Source organism: Arachis hypogaea, chromosome 17 (genome assembly GCF_003086295.3).
Source record: "Arachis hypogaea cultivar Tifrunner chromosome 17, arahy.Tifrunner.gnm2.J5K5, whole genome shotgun sequence".
Taxonomy (NCBI): domain Eukaryota; kingdom Viridiplantae; phylum Streptophyta; class Magnoliopsida; order Fabales; family Fabaceae; genus Arachis; species Arachis hypogaea.
Window position 1 is genome coordinate 25,149,502 of NC_092052.1, and position 20,325 is coordinate 25,169,826.

At 38.6% G+C, this 20,325-nt stretch overlaps 2 protein-coding genes across 5 annotated transcripts in view; one reads left to right on the forward strand and one right to left on the reverse strand.

Annotated features, from left to right (window-relative positions):
* LOC112765420 (protein FLX-like 1) overlaps positions 1-18,834 on the reverse strand; it is a 37,934-nt gene extending 19,100 nt beyond the window's left edge. Inside the window, exons 1-5 of one of the 4 annotated variants that reach the window (XR_011875067.1) lie at positions 18,166-18,834; positions 16,871-17,037; positions 16,686-16,768; positions 16,260-16,414; positions 12,001-12,159 (exon numbers count right to left, since the gene is read on the reverse strand). Coding sequence is in view for 1 of the 4 variants with exons in the window: in XM_025811317.3 (XP_025667102.1) it covers positions 16,325-16,414; positions 16,686-16,768; positions 16,871-17,037; positions 18,166-18,686 (861 nt within the window). In the remaining 3 variants the exon portion in view is untranslated. Of the gene's footprint in view, positions 1-12,000; positions 12,160-14,035; positions 14,319-16,079; positions 16,415-16,685; positions 16,769-16,870; positions 17,038-18,165 lie in introns of those variants that run through there. The other 3 variants (XR_011875069.1, XR_011875068.1, XM_025811317.3) reach the window with 3 other exon arrangements.
* On the forward strand, positions 13,262-13,732 carry LOC140180537 (subtilisin-like protease SBT1.5). The gene has a single exon (XM_072221760.1). It carries the CDS (start codon positions 13,262-13,264, stop codon positions 13,730-13,732), a length of 471 nt encoding a protein of 156 aa, XP_072077861.1.
* Positions 18,835-20,325: the final 1,491 nt, after the last annotated feature.

Consider the following 20,325-nt stretch of genomic DNA (forward strand, 5'->3'; position numbering starts at 1 on the left):
TACTTTCCACCTCAGGAGTACTAGCAGCAGCTCATTTCCTCTCTTGACCAGATGAGGGCAGCACAGGATAGTCAGAACACTCTTCTACATCAGTTAGTAATGGAGCAAGAGACTCAGCGCCATGAGCATTTTCAACTGAGACATGACTTTGGGTGCCTGAGAGGACCATATGGACCGCATCCTGATGAGAGAGACCCTCACCATGACGACCGAGGTGGTTTAGTCCCTTTTTCCACTTCCTATTTCCTTCCGCTACTATTATGTCATATTCCTATTTTCTGTTGCTTTGATTGCTTTCATGATCTTTAGTATTTTCAGTTCTTAGGTTTTAATTTCATTTAGTAGTTTGTTTTTCTGTGAAAAGATGTCTCATGTACCACTCACTGAGCTTGAATCTAAAAGAAAAAAAAGAAGTGATGTATTGCATGAGAAATTGAGTTATGTTTAAGAGTAGTCTTATTTACTTAAATTTGGTGGTATTATCTGTGATTCTGAATGCATAATATAAATAGTGCATATTTGAATTTGAATCAAATGATATTGATGCACGAAGAACAGGAATTTATAGAACTATTATGAATTCTCTGAATTAAACAAGAGCTTAATCCTTGAAACAAAAAACAGTAAAAAAATAAAGAAAAGCAAGATCCAAGACTCTTGAACATCAATGGCTAGGAAGGTCAAGTATGATTAAAAGCTCAAAAAGTTGTTCTCCTAGCTATATGCTTGTGGTGCAAATGTGTCAAGTAACATTGAAACAGAGCATTAAGAGTCGAGATCAAGTGCATTTGACAGAGTATGTCAAAGGCTTTGAGCACCATTGTCTGGGAGTAATTAAAAGAAAAATCAGAATTCAAAGAGAGTTTCTCAGTTAAGTGCTTATGGTATTTTTATGTCAAGTAAAGCTTGAGACAAAACATTTAAAGTCACAACTAGACTCAAGGTGCAAAACACCAAAGAAAAGAGCTAAAAAGAAGAGTTGTTGTGCTCAAGGATTAATCCAAAGTAAAAAGGTCAGAGAATTCATAATATTATCCGGATTCTAGTTCCGAATGACAGTGACATTCCTCATATTCAAGGGATGGTGAGATGCCAAAACTATTCAAAGTTTCAGTATTATAAACCCCACTTTGAGACAAACGGGAGCTTAATTGAGAACTCACCTCTCATGCAAATTCACATCCTAAGTTTATATTAGTTTTGGTTGCTTGAGGACAAGCAACAATTCAAGTTTGGTGTTGTGATGTGTGAGCATCTTTTCTATTTTTTTCTAGTGAATTTGCAATTGAATTTGCTAAGTTTAATCAAGATTTAGGTATTTTTTAGTCACTATCAATGCTACTTTGAGTTGTGTGCAATTTAGTTTATTTCAGGTAGCATTCGAATAGAAAAAAAAGGAAGAAAGCCAATGATGATGTCAACCCTGACCTCCTCACACTCCAACGGGCATAACTTGAGCTACAAATGTCAAATTGACACGGTTTAACGGTGTTGGAAAGCTAACTTTCAGAACTTTCAACAATATATAATAGTACATACTTTTCTTAAGAAATCACTGTCTTGGCAGCCCCAAACTCGGGATTTTCCAACTTTTGCACCATGATCACTATAATCTCCTGGAATTGCACTGCCTTGGTGGCGCCAAACTTGGGATCTTCCAAGTTTGGCGCTAAGATGAAGAAAAAACAAGAAACACACGGGTGGAGTGGCGCCAAACTTGCCCTAGTCCAAGGTTGGCACCAGCTTTAGGAAATTTGGTGGTCCCCACGCCTATGCATGAGCCAACATCGAGATCCTTTATTTATTTTGATTAAAACTTCATTTTATTTACACATAGAAAAAAATATTATTTAATTTTAGAAAATATATTTTATATTTATTAGGTTAGATATAAAAGAAAAACATTCAGCCCTTCGGGGTTTCTTCTTTTTTTTTACGCACCTCATTCCGCACTTTACAGTTTTTATAACCCTAATTTTCTCTCTGAACCATGAGCAACTAAACCTTCACTGTTTAAAGTTAGGAGCTCTATTTATTATATGGATTAATACTATTACTTTTCTATTTTAATTCATGTATTGATTTCAATTTCAAGAATTTGTTTTCGTTCTTCATCTTAAGAATTTGGGTAGATCGAAAGAATAACCCTTATTCTAATTGTGTTCTTATTAAATCTTGGAAAAATAATTTACTTGAACAACAGCTTGAAAACAATTTCTCCTAAATCACTAATTATCTGAACTTAACGGGATACGTGACATATAATCCTCCTATATTTGGGTAATTAGAGTTTCTATAGTATAATAACTAAAATTGGACTTAAACCTCTAATTGAACTTAAGTGACCAAGTAATTGGCAGTTAACTAGGTTATAGGAGACTAAATTACTAAGGAATTAGGATCTAGTCACATATAGTTTGCCATGAGTTTAATCTTGCATGAATAAAATAGTTGGTAAAAAAAGTTAATCCGGAAGATTAACTCCGAAGCCTTAACTATTTTCTCTTATATTCTTCATGTGATCTAACCATGGTTTGGGTGTGCTGTCCATGGGGATTAAGGGAAGAAAAGAGTGGGTTTTTTATTGTTAATCATGGTTGAATTATGATTGGTTTGAGTGAGCTAATGGTTCAGTTAACTTAAGGTTTTATGCAAGGGTTTTTATGCAAAGGTGGTTAAAGCTTTAATTTGGCTTGACGCATAGCAAAGGCATTTTGGTTCAAGAATAAAAATTGTGATAGTGTACTCATTGATTGATGATGCATCTAGGGTTGCTCCTCTACTAATTCATCATTTAATGAATTAACGAGATATGGCTAATTTGAGAAAAAATTTAACTATAGCGATAATTATCTAATTACCAAAACTCGTTATTGGAAAAACTAAAGTTTTAACGCCACGAGTTATAATTCTAATCTATTATATACGCTATACATATCTAAACTTATGTGTATCGATGGACGCTACCAAAAATAAGAAGTCACAGATCTCGTGAGGTAGGGTGATTACATTCTACCCCCTAAAAAAAATTTTGTCCTCAAAATTGTTACCTCGAGTGAGGGAATCGGTTTCAGTGAGATTCCTAGCGTCCATAGCAAACACCCTTCCTGGCTGTTGTTGCCCAGGGGAAGCAAGTTCAGTCCTTCGTCGTGCACATTCTTTGGCCATGTGTCTGGGATTATCACAATTATAGCAAACCCCTGACTTCAACAGCCAATGTCTGCCTCCATGATTCTTACCACACACAGTGCATATTAGTCTTAGTTTGGTCAATTGTGATTGTTTACCCAAATCTAGGTGCCAATTAATGTTATTCATGCTGAGATGTGGAGGAAAATTATCATTCTGTGAATTCTCGAGAAATAGGCTGCCTTGTTACTTTAAGTTTCCTCCTTGGGGGTGAGGTTACGATTGGACTCTCTTGATAGAAAGTTCCTTTGGCTAATTTGTGCTGCTACTAGCTTCTTTACGCATTCCTCTATCAGTTGGCTTTTGTTAACTAATTCCGTGAAATTCCGGATCTCCATTAGACCCACGTGAGCTAGTAGTTCTTCTCTAAGTCCTCCCTCAAACTTAACGCACTTCCATTCCTCGAATGCAACCGATGCTCCTTGACAAACTTTCGAGAATCAGCATAACTCCTCAAACTTGCAAGTATACTCAGTTACTACCATGTTTTCCTATCTCAACTGAAGCAACTCTAATTCCTTAGTGGTACGAAAACACTGAGGAAAATACTTCTTGTAAAATTCAGTTGAAAATTCTTCCCAAGTGATGTCAACAGCTTCTCTTCCTAGTAATTGAAGTACTCCCTATTACCAATGTTGCGCGTCATTCCTCAACATGTAGGCAACAAATTCTACTCGCTATCCTTCAGGGACTTATCGTGCTCGCATTTACCGTCCTATCTCTTTAAACCAGTCATCAGCTAGCATAGCGCTTGTGTTTTCATGGAACTGCAGCAGATTTATCTTCAAGAAGGAAGCTAGCGTCATTGGTCGGTTATCGTTGCGTAATTCATCTTCACCCTCGTCGCCGTTCCCATTTCCATGTATAGTTCCATGCCTACCTCCAGCTCTGTTGTGACGATCGAGACGTTCAGCTACTCGATTGGTAGCAGCTACTGAATCGCGTACAGCAGCGGCCATGGCGTTTACGGATTCGAAGATAGCCGTTGCATCGAGAAAAGTCTCCTTACTCGTTTCCTCCCACCGAGGGCGTCTTCGCCTGTTCGCAACCATTTGAGTCCTATTAATACCTAACAATCAATATTAAGGTGATCAGTCTTAATATATCAATTTTGAGGACAATTTTTTTAGGAGGTAGAATGTAACCACCCTACCGCACGAGATCTGTGACTTCTTATTCTTGACAACATCCATCGATACGCATAAGTTTAGATATGTATAGTGTAAATAATATATTAGATATATAACCCATGGCGTTAAAACTTTTTAGTTTTCCGATCACAAGTTTTGGTAATTAGATAACTACTGCTATAGCTATTTTTTTTTTTCTCGAATTAGCCACATCTCGTTAATTCATTAAATAATGAATTAGTAAAGGAACAACCCTAGTTGCATTATCAATCAATTAGTGCATGATCACAATTTTTATTCTTGAACCAAAATGCCCTTGCTATGCGTCAGGCCAAATTAAAGCTTTAACCACTCTTGCATAAAACCTTAAGTAAACTGAACCATTACCTCACTCAAACCAATCATAATTCAACCATGATTAAGAACAAAAACCCACTCTTTTCTTCCCTTTATTCTCACGGACAACACACTCAAACCATGGTTACACCACAGAGTTAATTAGCCTAGTAAATACTTAGTCATTAATGCTAAGTACATGTGTTGCTCTATCCTCACACATGAGCCACGAAACATACATGCTTACACCTATCCCTCACTTCACTTACTCAATTGCTTACATATATAATCTATTCAAATAAGAGAGAAATGGAGAAGGCTGAGAGCAACCCTAAGGGAGAGCACAATTAGCATGCAATCTTCTTCTATCATTCGACTTCCATTGGAGCTTGAAGAATGTAGTTCTCATCTTTCCCCATCAACCCTTGCTGTCCTGAAATTCCTCACTAGATAAGCTAGCTTCGGTTCCTTCTTTCTTCAATTCGGTTCCTAACATCACCATGCAAGCCAACCTTTGTTCTTCCTTCTAGTTTGTGAAACTCAAGGCCATTTCCTCTAATTCCTCTGAATCCCCGAACCATCCAGGTAGAGAAGGTGAGTATTTCAACTTCCTCCTTCTTGTTATCATTGGTTCGGCCTTAAGGCCATGTTGATGATGATGAACGAAATTGAATTATGATGCATTAGGTGTTGTAGCCAAGAAGGTGAGCTGGGGAGCAATGCACTCAATTTTTAACACAACCAAGTAAGGGTTAGGAAAAATTAGATTAGTGTTGTATGCAATTAGTTGTTATAGTAATTGATGATAATGATTGTGTGTATTTTGAAGTTATACTTGCTTCTAGTATTTATTGATGATGATTTTGCATATTGAATGTTGTAATGGTTGTTGGAAATCTTGCTGATGAACAATAACTTGAGATATGTTATTGTTGATGAGATGATGCTGAAAATTTATGTTGTGACATTATGGTTACCTTGTACCTATTGTACGAATTTTTGACATATTGAATTAAAAATTCTTGGGCTATGATAAGAGTTGAGACCAGTATATATGCCTGTATAACAGAATTTGAGTCACAAGGCTAAAAACTTAAGAAAAACAAAGTTAGTGATTAGAACAGCAAGCATTTATGCTGCAGAATTTCTGCATAATTTTAGACAGCAGCTTGCAATGAAAAATAGGAGCAACTAGACGTGATTTTTGGTCCAAATTATTTTCCTAGTAAACTTCGAGAAAACAATATTACTCCATAAAAATTTCAAGGAATTTGGCCAATGGTTTGGGAGATTTGAATTTTTGAAATTTGATAGTTGCTACAGAATTTTCTGGTTTTTTAGTTATGCAGTATCATTTTCTAGCCACTAGAACTTTCGATTTATTTAACATTTTGCGTTGCTACCAAAGGAATTTTGAAGGTCTATAAGCCTATTTTAATTGAGTACAAGTTTAATATTCATAGCTATTTTGTAGAGTTAATTAAGCCATTTAAAAGTTGGGTTGCTTGCTAGAAACTTCTGAACTGATTTATTAAAACAGGACATCACTTTCAATTGACAATTTTTTAATCAAATGAAGTTATATGAACCTGAAATTTGTTTGTTCTTAAACTTAAGGGTGTTGAATATAACCTCACCAAAATTTAGAAGCAACAGATTAGAATTGAAATTATTATAGATTTTACAAAAACACTGCTGCCTGCTATTTTCTAAATCTTTATGAGTGCAGTAGTAGATTTTCAAAACTTTGTATAAAATTCAATTCTAATTTAAATGCAGTAAAACTTAATTCAAATTAAAGATTATGTCCAAATTTTGTAAAAGTATATGAACTTAGTTAAATGAAAATGTGTAAATTGTCCCTAGAAAGATTTAAAGTTAAACAGTGATGCGGGGGTATGCTTAGTTATTTGGTGATGCGGAGCATATTTATATAGTGCTGCGGAGGCATGATGAAAAGAAAGGAAATGAGAAACAATGAATAAAAGATAAATTGAGAATTGTTTGTTTAACTGGGCCTTTGTGCCAAACCGCTAATGCGGAAGCGCCTGCTTGACTGATAGCCTATGATTGCTAATGCGAGAATGTCTGCCTAACTGATAGTCAGTTTCTTACTGTGATGCATATAAAAATGCTAGCGACATCATTGTAATTTGGCCTAACTGACACGGATAACCCGTGATGCCAAGGTATCCTGACTGACATGGTTTCGCCCACGATGATACCAATGTGTCTGACTGACACAATAGAGAAACCATATTCGAGATTTGCTCCGAGTAACGTCGGGTTGCAGGTAGACAACCAACGCATGAGCTCATGGCCTGCACTACGAATAGACATACATCATCTTGTTTGCGCATGTGAATTTCTTGTGATTGTTTACTGCAATTTCCTAATTGTCAATGACTGGTTCTGTTTGTCCACTATATATTTGTACTCTGCTATTCCTATACTGTGATTTTACATTTAACGAAAACTTAAAGACAAAGACCATAGGCCCTTTTTTCACTCTACTAGGAACCTCAGGTTCTCACCCTTCTTCTCTTTCTTTTTTCCCTACCCAGATAGGATCGGTAGAGGTATTCTTTGAGTTTTGGTTTATCTTGAGCTATAAGGAGCGGAGTTTTCATATGGAGCACACTTTGGACCCGCATCTACGTTTCGTGCAAACACAAGTTTCGAGTTTCTGTATATCGCCCACACTTCGATCCCGGCATGTCATACGTATTTACCCTATCTGAGTTACATCTAGCTAGAGACCAGTCTTCCTTTTCTCGCCCTCTCTTTTTTGTAGGACCGCACTACGATGTACCTTATCCGGATTCTCCGTACGCATACAAAGCAGACCTAGAACTTGCTCAGCACCTTCCTATTCCCGCACTTCAGATTGAGCCTATGCCCAACGACTCTTAGGAACACCAAGCAGCAGTTGTTCAGGCCAAACTTTCTAATCTCGCCAAGGCTGACTCTTCTGATGATTCACCCACCTAGGTTGATCAGTTAGAGGAGGACTTGGAGTCGGATGAGGAGCCTTTTCCCGAGGAGTTTGGACCACTTATCAGGGAGTTATTCGGAGACCATCCCAGAGTTTGACATAGCTGATCCTCTACTCCTTTTTGTGATCTGTAGTGTTACTTTCCCTCGCTTTTGCAGTATTTTAGAGAAATAGGACCTTTCAGTAGACCAGTTCCAGCTTAGGAGACCCGTGTGAAGGTGGGGACTGTCTTTCTTATTTTATCTATGTATATATACCTTGATGTAGTACTCAGTATTTTGATGTTTGGCATGTATCTCCAAACCTCATCTTATATATATATATATATATATATATACCGGTCTAGAGGAAGTGTGCTTGAAAGACTCAGCTTGCCTACTGGCCGTGAGAGCTCACTTCCTTTAGTCTAACTGGCTAGCGGAAAGGGACTTCACCTCTTTCTCTTTCAAAAAGCTGGCTGGCCCAGAGAAAATAGCCTTGAAGAATGATAGAAAAAATAGCTATTTAAGGAAATAGGAAAAGATAATAGCAGGCTGGACGCTAACTTTAGGCCGTCTTCAAAAAAACTTCAAAAAAAAAATATATATATATATATATATATATATATATATATATATATGATGTCGCTTTAAGTATTAATTTGCGAAAAAATTAAATAAATTTTACGAAAAATAGTTTAATCACGCTAATCCGACAAAGGCTTATATTAACACCTGATAATGAAATTCTGAGTCTAGAGCCAATTAGGTCCATACGACAAGTAACACCTAAACGTTTGGCATTAATCATGACGTATCAAAATTTGGGTTGTTACAACCACCTGGTCCTCCACCACATCCGCCATCTGGGTCAGGCTCAGGGGTTGGTCGAGATGATTGGGACGTTGTCCCTTCTGGTTGGCATGACTTCGGTCCATCCAGCAGTCTCCTTGAGACATCGATGGTCGATAAGATAGACTTCGAGGAGGCTTTTAATATTCACACCACCAACCAGCCCGCCATGCAGCACGTTCGGAACAATTTTGGACAAGTCGAGAGCAAAGCATGGGTCAACTATACCAGCATTCTTCTGCGCCTGTGTCTCCCACTTTCTGGGTCCCCCACATTTCCCCGGCCTCTGGCACATACTCCGAGTCACACCTTGGACCCGGTGCTCAGTATGCGACACCGCCGTTGGTGGATTACGGCCGATTGATGACGGCATCCCAGCCGACACCTGCACCACTTCTTCCTCCACCTTAGCACCCTCCGTATCTGCCGATGCCCTACTCTGGTGGTTATGTTGCCCCATACCATCCAGTCCCGTCACAACTGCATACAACCACAGGCACCCGAGTATCTCCCACAGCCTCAGGCGAACCCACATCCGAGCAGACCTCAAAGACAAGCGCAGCCTCCGCCGTGTGGCACTGGTCATCTACGTCATTTCCATCTCCGCCGATGACATCATAGTTTTTGTTGTATGCTGATACTTTTCTCTTTACCATTGATATATTTTGATGTACTTTGATGTATTTATATCAGAGTAGTTACATTTGATTACTTTGATAAAGTAACATTTGATGTAATTTGACCTAAAAATTTATGTTGCATACTGCTCCTTTTGTGCATGTTTCATGTCAGCGTTATGATTTGTACTGCAATATTTAAAATTGAATGTAAAACGCTACGGGCGGGATACAATTTTGGGATACAAAATATGGAATACAAAATATTTAGAATTCAGTATATTTAATCTTGCAAATTTGGAATATAAAATATGATGAGTGAAAATAAGACAAACTTAAGCATAACTTGTTCCACATAAACACATGAACTACGCAAATATAAACCATAAACCAAACACATACAAAGTAACAACCGTAAACTAGGCCTAATCCATCTGCTGGTTTGGACAACCTCTTCGGGTATGACCGGTTTGCCTGCATAGACCGCACCTTTTTTCTTGGTGCTCACTCTCATCCATCTCATTACGAAACCTAGTGAAAATCGGTCTGCCAGTGGACTTCCTGCGCATGGCAGGGTTAGGTCGGAGGCGTGTCCCAAACCACTCCGGCTAAAGTTTCTCATCTGGTATTGGCGAAAACTCCGACTAGTATACCTTGAACACAGCCTGCTATGTGTACACCGGATGGACGTATGGACCCCATTCGAAACTCGCAGCGACACAGGCGGCCAGCGCATGACATGGAAAACGGAGTAACTAGGAAAGGCCACAGTCACACGTGCCTCCCGCCAGGCTAACACGGAATGACCCATGCGACCAACCCTCGAATGGCTCCAACTCATCAACCACAAACACAGAAGCTAATCTGTCATAGTGAGTGGCTCGCATCTTCGAGATTCCCTCTCTGGTCTTCTCAATAGCCGCCATGAGTCATTGTGAAAACTGATTACCCACCACCAGTTGTACGTGTGCCTCCCATCCCTTCCTCACGAACAACTGCTTCAGCCTCTTGTAAGTGCATCGCACGATCGCCGATATAGGTAGATAGCGTGTACCCTAAGAACGACATCTATGCACTTGAAGAGGTTTGTTGTCATGTGACCGAACCGGCGATCGCCATCGCAGTGTTGTAAACAGATCTCTTTATTGAATCTACCAGCCCAATCCGCCATCTCCCGCGACAACAATGTCAATGCATCCATGTACCACTCATACCCAGCCTTGCTTGGACTATAAGCAGCATTTATGAGATACCTCTTTCCCTCAACAGACTTGAAACGAGACATGAAGTTTGCTACCATGTGTCGAACACAATAAGCATGAAATGCTCTCGGAGGTTGCCAGTCACTGTCTTCAGCTCTTAATGCAGCCTTGATCGCTTGAGATCTATCAGAAATAATCAACAGACTTTCGTGTGTGGTGACGTGTCGTCTCAAATTGGTAAGAAAAAAAGACCATGATTTCGTCATCTCAGACTCAACAATTGCAAAGGCTATAGGAAGGATATTATTGTTACCGTCTTGTACCACTGCAATAAGCAGGACACCACCATATTTTTCATACAGATGCACACCATCGACGAAGACAAACGGCTTGCAATGCTTGAAAGCTTCGACACAGGGAGACAACGCCCAAAATACGTTGTCAAACATGTTGCAATCATGCACCATGAGGTTCCCATCATACTACGGTGCAACGCTGATCTCACACATCGGTCTTGGACAATAACTCTATACGAGGATTTAAAGTGATAGCTTTACCTAACTGGACCTTGTAGGACTGAGATGCTGACGAACAGGTTTGATTGTATCAACGGGAGGATAACACAACAGATGAAACTGCTGTCCAACTAACGGTGGTCCTGCAACACACTCCTCCCACTCTACGCACCTCCCAAGCGAAATAGAACAGTAGTAAACAGGTTTAACAAGCATAACAATGACATCTGAGAATATAGAACATAGTGAATCTTTAACTTACCAGTATTCGAGATTCTGTCGAAGAGCAACACGGAAATTCCAAGGGCAGCCTGTTGCATGTTGTCGACAACGGACATGGTACTTTAATCGATCCGACTCCACTATTCGGTATTTAACACTTCTTCGAATGCTGTAATTCTTTACACCCTGCATTGCTACATCTCTACTTTTGAATTGTGAACAACCTAAACTCCACACCACCGTCCAAGTTGTAATCTTCTTCACCCGTGTTGGAAAATAGGTTCTTCTCTTGCATAGCGTCCAAATCCAATGTACCATAGTGACTGGGTACAAATGACAAGGCCAGAATTGAGTGAGGGGGAGGCCGAAGATACTTACGTGATGCCTCAATTGGAGTCTCTAGTAGAAACTCTTCCTCATCATCATTCTCGGAGGAACCGCTCTCGTTGCTATCCACAACATACTCCTCGTCGGAGTCTTCCCCGTCAACCTCCATGTGTTCCACTGGACTGGCAACATGAATGGTGGTGGTACGAAATGTGGGTCATCCTAGATGAAGTCTGACGACCCAGACCCAGATCCATTGCCACTAACGTCGCCAACTTTCGCAGAAAGCTCCATCACTTGCTCCGACATGATTCTCCCATGGATGTCAAACAAGCGCACATGCTCATCGCCATGGAGCTAAAACAGACGAAACCGAAAAATTCTGTTTTCCATCGGTGCTAGCAACCTATACCTCATCCTTCCGATCTCTTTTCTCCCGCTACCACCTACGCTACCTAATATCACTCTTTAATTCTGCTAATGAACTTACTGGCCGAGTACGTAACAGAATGAGATTCTCACACTCAAATGTCACCCTATTATCACTATTTCTCATACGGCAATTCGAATACACACTTACAGCTAACTATCCACTACTACTAGACATTTTGTCTTATTTTTTGAAGGAATAGATAGAAAAATAGTGAAATGTTTGTGAAATATGCAAAGGGTTGCACATCCTTTTATAACTGCTGGAAATTTGTCTTAACGTATGTTGTTTACAGTATAAACGTCATAATTACTCTCTTAAGTCATTTACACTGTAAAAGATATATACGCTTCATTTCTTCTTGGCCTGTAAACGAGATAAGAAATAAGATGCATTTCAATAAAAACGCTCCAAATTGTATATTTAGGTAATTAAAATATTTATTTTTTATTTAAAAAAAATCCCATACTTCTACCGACCTTCTCTCTTAAAATTTTCTCTACCTATCTCTAACATTAGTGTGTATTATGTCATAGTAAATTTTAGGATGTTACATTTAACGGTATTTGTATAGCATTCTACAGTGTTTGAGAATACTCTGGAAAGTCATAGAACATTCTAGAAGAGTGTGTATATATATAGAAATATGAAGAGTAATATATGATAATAAAAAAATATTAGAGAAATATGGTAGGTTAGATATTTGTTATGAATGTTTTGGACACTTGATCTGGACCGTTGATTAGATTTAATTCTAACTATCCATTGAGGAGGTGAATGGCTATAAATGGAGGAATAAGTTTGTGTTGTGATGTGAGTCATTTGTAATAAACACTTTGGTAATAAAGTATTCTTTCTACCAGAACTTCTTTTCTTTTGTATTTTCTTGTGTTCTTAACTTTCTTGCTAAGTATTGAGGGTTAAGTTGACTTAGTCTTAACTTAAGAGTTTGAGTAAATCCAAATTCCGACAAGATTGCATTAGAGTGCATTCAAAACCGTGAGAATTGGCTGGGAATAGTGGCACTGAAGCAAGCTCCATAAAGTTTGGGGTATCTTTAAATCGACCATAAAATCTTTCTCCGTTTTGTTTGCAGCTCTAGTGTTTTTAAATTTTTCAAAAAGAGTAAACTACCATTTGTACCCATAAAAGTTGAAAACGCTGACATATCTACCTATAGAAAAAGAAAATTACTATTTGTACCCATGAAATATGGATTTCGCATAACAAAATTATCCAAACACTAAAAAATTACCTAAAATTCCTAAATTACCCTTATCTTCACCATCACACCACCTCCTTCACCCAATCACCTTTCTAACCCTAACCCTCTTTACCCAGCCACCACCCTTCTTTCCCTTTCTAATCTCAAATTCCACCACCACCCTCTTCACTCAACCACCACCCCTCTTTCCCTTTCTAACACACTCTCATCATTACTTCCCACTCAGTCCCCACCGCTGCTCCAATGGCTCCTTGCCACACCCTCCTCTCTTTCATCCTCACAGTCACAGGAACACTTGCTGTCGCTTCCCCAGCGAAGAAGAACACCTTCATAGTGCAAGTCCACCATGAAGCCAAGCCCTCCATCTTCCCAACCCACAAGCACTGGTACGAATCCTCTCTCACTTCTATTATCAACCATGCCATTGCAGCTGAACCCACCGCCGCCGCCGCCTCCGCCGCCGTCCTTCACACTTACGACACTGTCTTTCACGACTTCTCAGCAAAGCTCTCACCTTTAGAGGCCCAGAAGCTAGAATCCCTGTCCCACATCGTCGCAGTGATCCCGGAGCAGGTCCGCCAACTCCACACTACCCGCTCGCCGCAGTTCTTGGGCCTCAAAACTGCCGACAGGGCCGGCCTCCTCAAGGAGACAAATTTCGGTTCAGATCTCGTCATTGGAGTCATTGACATCGGTATCTGTCCTGAGTCCTAACAGAGAGAGTTTCAATGACCGCGACCTCGGCCCTGTTCCTCCCAACTGGAAGGACAGCTGCGTTGCTAGAAGGGACTTCCTGCAACCGAAAGATTATTAGGGCTCGCTACTTCTCCGCCGGCTACAAGGCCACCAACGGCAAGATGAATGACATCCTTAAGTACCGTTCTCCCAGGGACTCCGATGGCCATGGCACCCACACCGCCTCCATCGAGATTGAGAGAGAGATTGAGAGAGAGAGAGAGATAGAGAGAGAAAAGAGGGAGGAGGAGATGATAGTGGTAGTGGTGGAGAGAGGGGTAGTTTAGAAATTTTATTTAATTTTTTAGGGTTTGGATAATTTTGCTTGTAAAAATCATATTTCATGGGTACAAATGGTAATTTCCTTTTCCTATGGATAGATATATCAGCGTTTTTTTTTATAGGTACAAATGGTAGTTTACTCTTTCAAAAACAACAATCCGTCCCTCCCTCATCACCTATCTTTTTCAACAGCAACTGCCTCTCCTTCGCCCTCATCGGACTCCACCACCTCTAACTAGCCTTGTTGTCAGCTTTGTTGCCATTGATTCTACTTTTATCCTCACTGCATTTGTTGTTTCGTTATCATGTGTTTAGATTGTCGTTGATGGTTATAGTGGTAATACTAGTGTTTGCAGTAACATATTTTAAATGACAAAAATAATTTAGAAAACAAGAAAGAAGATGAAATAGGGGCACTATAAGAAACATTTCAAATTTGGATGAAAGAGCATCATTGCAAAAAAATAAAATGTTTAAGGGCATACATTGAATGGAAAAAGAAAGTCAAAAACAATTTTGAAAGCACCCTAAAGTATGGGGACAAAAATGATATTTGGCTAAAAAGGGACAAAGGTGCTCAAATAAAATAGACCCAACAAAACCCTATGTTGTTTTCAAATTTAGATTGGCATCTAAAACTATTAGGTAGCGTTTGGAAGAAAAATAGAGACTGAGAGACTGAGACTAAAATAAGTTTTAGTATTGTGTTTGGTGTAAAGTGAAAGACAAATACAGAAATAAGAATGAAATTTTAATTTAATTTGCACAAAGAATAAAATTGGAATTAATTTTTCAATCTCCGTCTCTAAAAATTTCAGTCTTTTGTGTCCCCACTTTTTAGAGGTACTAAAATACTGAAATTTTAATACCAGTCTCTAGATCAACAAACATGATACTAAATCCCAGTCTCTATCTTAATATCTCGAAACAAACGCTACCTTAAGGTTCTCAACCAAGTTTGGACCCCCCATAAAAAGCTCCACGTTATATCTTATATGTACATACCAAAGGAGTATGTCCATAGGCACTAAAACACAGGCTAAAAAAGTAAAAATAAATTACAATAAAAAAAGGAAAATGGAAAAAAGTAAGAAAGTGGAGCGATATAGAAAGAGGACGGATACAAAAATAAATAACATAGAGGAGTGGATTGCTCACCTTTCTTCAGTGGGTAATTATCAGTCTAAATCTCTAAGCATAGCTAAAATGGGCAGGTTTTGCTTCTTGAACTGTCAAGGTTAATGTTAAGGGCATTTCTAATGTGCCTAAATACGAGTGTTCAGAGATGGGACTCTCTTTTGTGAAGGTAAAACATGCGAATTTTAGGGACCGTAGAACACACCTTATGTTAATGGCCATGCTTTGGGTAATCTTGCTCCAATAGTTGTGGTGCATTATTAGATATAGTTAATGTACTTTGTCGGGTGGCTTTTCTTGTTTCATTCAAGCTTCAATCATTTTGCTGAACTGATAGCCTGTTTTGCGTGGTTTGAGACTTGTCAGAGACACATGCAGTGTGCCAATCTTGTCTGACAACTGACAATGACTCTCTTGAAGGCTGAAGCCATCAGGGTTATTAAAAAGGGTAGAGGGCTACGTTAATGAAGCCATGAAATCTTTTCCCTTCACACTGAGACTACTGGTAGTTAGGATACGACAGCAACAGAAGAATGGATATAAGGAAATACAAAGATCGTGATTGGAGCTGGAGACAAGTATAGAAGATAAGTGTATTCTAATAGACAAATTTCCTGTATTTTCTATCCTAAAGAGTAGAAATAGAAGATATATAAAATTTTCTGTCTTTTTACCTATGTGTTTTCTAACTACCAAACACAACCTGAGGAACATGTGTTGCCTATTTAAAAAAGAAGGGTTCTTCTAAGGATTGCTTGATGGATACTATGATCCTTCAGTGGAAATGGCGCATCTGATTGTTACTTCTTTGATTTTCTTCCGAAATTCTACATTTTGTCTTTTCCTTCAAAATGAACCCCAACCCCCCCCCCCTCCTCCCCAAAAAAGAAGGCCTGAAGAATAATGGTAGACATTAAATACATTTTGTCTTCAATTGTAAACTATTAAGATGTTGGATTGTAAGATTTTTTTTAAGAACCAACAACAACACATATATACAAGCTTAGGAACTAATGACTATCTTAAGATATCAGAAAAATAGATTTGTTATTTAGTTAGTTTCTTTCAGAAAACAAGGTGGCATCACCTGTTTGAAGTTTTCCTTTACATTGTTTCCATTCTCTTCTTTCAAGAATGAAACATTGTTGGTTGCTATCTAGGCACATGTGTATGCTGCATGTCATATGGATGATGTAGTGTTCCAGATGCATATTGATGATGACCATCAACCCCCTGTTGAATCTGAAATGTCAAGCAAATTTAGTTATTTATCTTCCATAAATAGTTTCACACACATATACTAGCAAAAACAATAGTGTCCTTGTATATTACCAAAGTCCAAATTCAAGAATAATTAGAATAGTTGCCTTTTCTCCCTAAATGAATCAGTACATCAAGGAATGAGGATGGTCGAATGTCAGCAGTTATCTTGATGCAATTTGATGGTGTAATTACTTGAAGACTGATACATAATGAGTAAATAAAACAGTGTGTAACATGGAGCCATATATACCTGATGCATGCTATATGAATCAGGAGGAAATGACATTCCTCCATGTCCCAACTCTGGATTGTGAGTTGCAACATATCCAGGACCTACATATTAACAACTCCACGGATTTCAAAACAGCATTCAAGCTATTATTCTATTGTATTCAGTGAGCACTTCAAGATGAATGACCAAGAAAGTCGAATTACTTGGGTTTCTAGCTTCAGTAATTTCAGCCCTCGCCCTCTTTTCTGCATTAGCCAGCTCAGTACGCAACTTCTCAATTTCACGGGCCATAATAATCATGTTGTTGTCTATTGTTCGTCTTTGCTCAAGATTGGCAGCATATGTCTTCTTCTCGAGTTCAACAGCATTCCTATATGCATAAAAAAATGTTAGTTAAAAAAATGCGTGATATACAAAACTATGTGACCCTTTCCCCAACATCCGAGTAGATGCAGGATAGATCACTCTTCAAACAGGAAAACACAGGATGGTGGAATTAGAAAACTAGGTTCAGTAGTCAACACACATTTAGAACACCTAGATGGTCAGCAGTATTTTGGTCCATGAAGACAAGTAATGGAACTGATCAGTGTTTAATATAAGAAATCAGAGCATACAACTAATATCTTGGATAAAATCGACATATTATTCTACACACTGCACAGTAATCCAAAAGCCTTATTTTTTAAATTGCCTTCATTACAACTCTATCAGGTTTTCAGGAAGTCATATTATTAATAAGAATTCTAACATCAACTACCATATTATGCAGCTTCAATAAGGAAAGGAAATTTCAATTTGTGACTCAAACCATGAAATAACTAAGGATAAAGAACAATAAGCTCCAGTCTGTGCTCTATAACATTAAACTCCAACAGGTCATAATTGAAAGATTCAGAAGCAAACACTTGCTTAGAGATAAGGCAAACCCAAATGGCTGCTACTGCATATCAAGCTAACACAAGCATTATCAATGACACATGATAGCCAGCTCAAATTTTTTCTTACAGGATCCACAAGCTCTAACATTGCCAACAAGCTCAACTTTTTCTTGGCCTTGAAACTAATTATTTCCACATGCTAAAAATGAAAATCTTAAGGAAAATCTAATTTACAGTTATATATATAAAAAAACACTGGTTGATACATTGTCGTATCTAGGGTTTACAGTAAAGTTAAGTCTCTAGTTTCATCTTTCAAACCTTGATAAGTACAAAAACGAAATCACAATACTTGTTATCGCATGGCAAAAATAGCTAAGCATGCTTTTCAATTTCAATTTCACTGACACAAACACCAACCTCATTACCAAATTATAGAGAAAGAAAAACCCTAACTTACACATCCGTTTGACCATAGCATCAATATAAATAGAAAATGCCGTTAACGCAAATAAACAACAAGAACAGCAGCAACAAAACCCACTAATCATCTTTTTTAAATAAATAAATAAGTGCAAACAAATAACAAAGAACAGCACGGAAAAAAATTGTTATACCTTCCTCGCTGAATTTCGCGGCGAACGATCTCTATGTCAGCCTTGATCGCTGGCACGACCTGAGCATCCGCACGCGCCCTGGCGAGGTCACTCTCGACGGAGCTGAGCTTCGCGGCGAGTTCCTCACCGGCGGAGGCGAGCTCACGAGCTTCGGCGCGGACCCGGTCGAGCTCGGCGGACATGGCGGCGACAGCGCGAGCATCGGTGTCGAGTTTAAGAGACTTCTCGTAGATCCGGCGTACCTCGGCGTCGCGTTCAGCCTTGAGTTCCGCGGAGACGGAGGAGATACGGCGGAGGTCGAGCTGTGTAGCGGCGAGGTCCTGCTTGAGGGCGACGTGGGTAGCGGCGAGGCGCTGGTTGTCAACGAGGAGGGACTGGATCTGACGGTGGCGAGCTTCGACGCGTTCCTCGAGGACGGCGATAGGGAGGGCGCGTGCGGCGGCGGAGGAGGAAGGGTGGGGGAGACGGTGGTTGACGTCGAGGCGAGGGTGGGAAGACCCTATGGGCTTGCGCCCCGCCATGTTCTGGATAGGTTATGTATTTTCAGTGGAACTCACTCTACTTCTCAGGGAGAAAATTCTAAGAAATTTTTCAAATATTTGAAGGATTTTTTATCTCCTAGTATAATAAAAATTTAATTTCCATATCTAGAGGAGTTTAATGTTTTGCACTTGAATAGTGGCGCTTTTTATTTTTGTTATGGAGGAGGGATTGGGGTAGGACGGGAATATGGGGTGCAGGTGAGCTTTACCAGTTTGTGGGATTAGTTATAGACAAATCGGACGATCCGAAATCTCGAAGCCAAATTGAAGGGTCCGCATTGTTGCAACAAATCGGAGGGTTCGATCTGTCTCTCTCCCACCACGTGTTGCGTTGATGTTGCTCCCCGCAACTGTGCCCCATAACCCAGCATAAGGCTTTGCTGCATGTAGTCACACCCTCCGATTTAGTATTTGAGAGTTATAATAGTAGTTGTTGCTGTTAGTACTACTAGCTCAACGTGAAAACTGAGAATGTTTATAAATGTTATTATTATTATTGTTATTATTATTATTATTATTATTAATTGAAAATTATAATAATTATTATTAAAAATTTAATTATAGGTTGTTAGTAGTTTAAATTTAGGGTCAGTGGCGGTATTATTATTATTATTATTATTATTATTATTATTATTATTATTATTATTATTATTATTTCAGAATTGTAATTATTATTATTAAAAATTTAATTATAGGTTGTTAGTAGTTTAAATTTAAGGTCAGTGACGATATTATTATTATTATTATTGATAGAAAGTTAAGAAACGATAATAAGTAACTAATAGTTAGAAATATATATATATAGTTAGAGAAAATTTAATTCCATGGTAATGTTTGAGTTAGACTACCTACTCCCTTGTTATTGTGTTGCCCAATTTTATATAAATGCATCTGCACAATTCGGACCTATTGAGTAGTTCCAGATAATTCAAAAAAAATTAAACTATACAATTCGGACGGTTCGAATTGATTAACAATTTATATATATATAAAAAAACAGAACGGACGGTCCGATTTGCTACATCCAAAATTCGAATTTTTCTCCTTGCAAATCGGACCGTCCGATTTGTAAATTCTATTTTCTCTTTCATACAAGTCGCATGGTCCGACTTATTACCTTAGCATGTCAGAAATTTCTGTCCCACATTAATGTTAAGCACCCCTTTATCCCATAACTCAGCACAACACATTCTTCTCTCCAATAACCAAAAAAATGAGCCGAATAGTGGTTATGTGTAGTTGTGTTAGGAATTATTTTTAATATGGACAATATTTATATGTTTTGTAGTTATATTCTATCATGGTATATTATAACGCGGAGTTGTAACATTATCTTAGCTAATACACAGTTATCTTAGCTAATACACAGATTACATGTTGCTTTAACTCAAATAATTTTTGCAAAAAAGAAAGATATGTGACGAATCCTCATCAACACGCAGGTCGCGTGTTGTTTTTAGTAAAAATAATTTTCGCAGCAAAATCGTGGCGAGCCACGATCAACACGAAGACTGCATGTTGCTGCAGGTGAAAAGAGATTCTTTTGCTTTTTCAAAAAATTTGCACAATTTTTCAGATATTCTCTTCGTTTTTTGACCAACATAGTGCAGGCGTGTTG

Excerpts from the sequence above, each read along its gene's own strand:
- LOC140180537 (XM_072221760.1), top strand. The coding sequence starts at position 13,262 with ATGGCTCCTTGCCACACCCTCCTCTCTTTCATCCTCACAGTCACAGGA.